Below are 675 nucleotides of genomic sequence, written 5' to 3'. Positions count from 1 at the left end.
AAATTAACGACTAAGAACAACATGGCCGCAACTTTACCAGCGGAAATTATTAACAACGAATCTTCCACCCCACGTCTCTTCAACAAGTGGAGTTACGAAGAAGTTGAATCCAAGGAACTTTCTCTTGCTGATTATCTTCAAATCAGTCACCCAGTTTACCTTCCACACACTGCTGGTCGTTACCAAGTCAAGAGATTCCGTAAGGCTCAATGTCCAATTGTTGAACGTTTAACTAACTCTCTTATGATGCACGGACGTAACAACGGTAAGAAGCTCATGGCTACCCGTATCGTTAAGCACACTTTCGAAATCATTCACCTTCTTACTGACCAAAACCCAATTCAAGTTTTACTTGATGCTATTACTAACACTGGTCCACGTGAAGATTCTACTCGTATTGGTTCTTCCGGTACTGTCAGAAGACAAGCCGTTGATGTTTCTCCATTAAGAAGAGTCAACCAAGCTATCTGGCTCCTTACCACTGGTGCTCGTGAAGCTTCCTTCAGAAACATTAAGACCATCGCTGAATGTCTTGCTGAAGAATTAATCAACGCTGCTAAGGGTTCATCCAACTCTTACGCCATCAAGAAGAAGGATGAAATTGAACGTGTCGCTAAGAGCAACCGTTAAATACCATATACATTCAATTTTGTATATACTACAGATTTATATGGG

The 675-nt window shown here is 41.2% G+C and overlaps 1 protein-coding gene across 1 annotated transcript; it reads left to right on the top strand.

Annotated features, from left to right (window-relative positions):
* The first annotated feature begins 21 nt into the window (after window positions 1–21).
* LOC110440710 (40S ribosomal protein S5) lies at window positions 22–630 on the top strand. The gene has a single exon (XM_021483861.1). The coding sequence runs from the start codon at window positions 22–24 to the stop codon at window positions 628–630; it is 609 nt and encodes a 202-aa protein (XP_021339536.1).
* The last annotated feature ends 45 nt before the right edge of the window (window positions 631–675 follow it).

Source organism: Mizuhopecten yessoensis, unplaced genomic scaffold (assembly GCF_002113885.1).
Source record: "Mizuhopecten yessoensis strain PY_sf001 unplaced genomic scaffold, ASM211388v2 scaffold697685, whole genome shotgun sequence".
NCBI classification, from domain to species: Eukaryota; Metazoa; Mollusca; class Bivalvia; order Pectinida; family Pectinidae; genus Mizuhopecten; species Mizuhopecten yessoensis.
The sequence above is the reverse complement of the archived record's forward strand: the minus strand, read 5'-3'. Positions and strand labels throughout refer to the sequence as shown.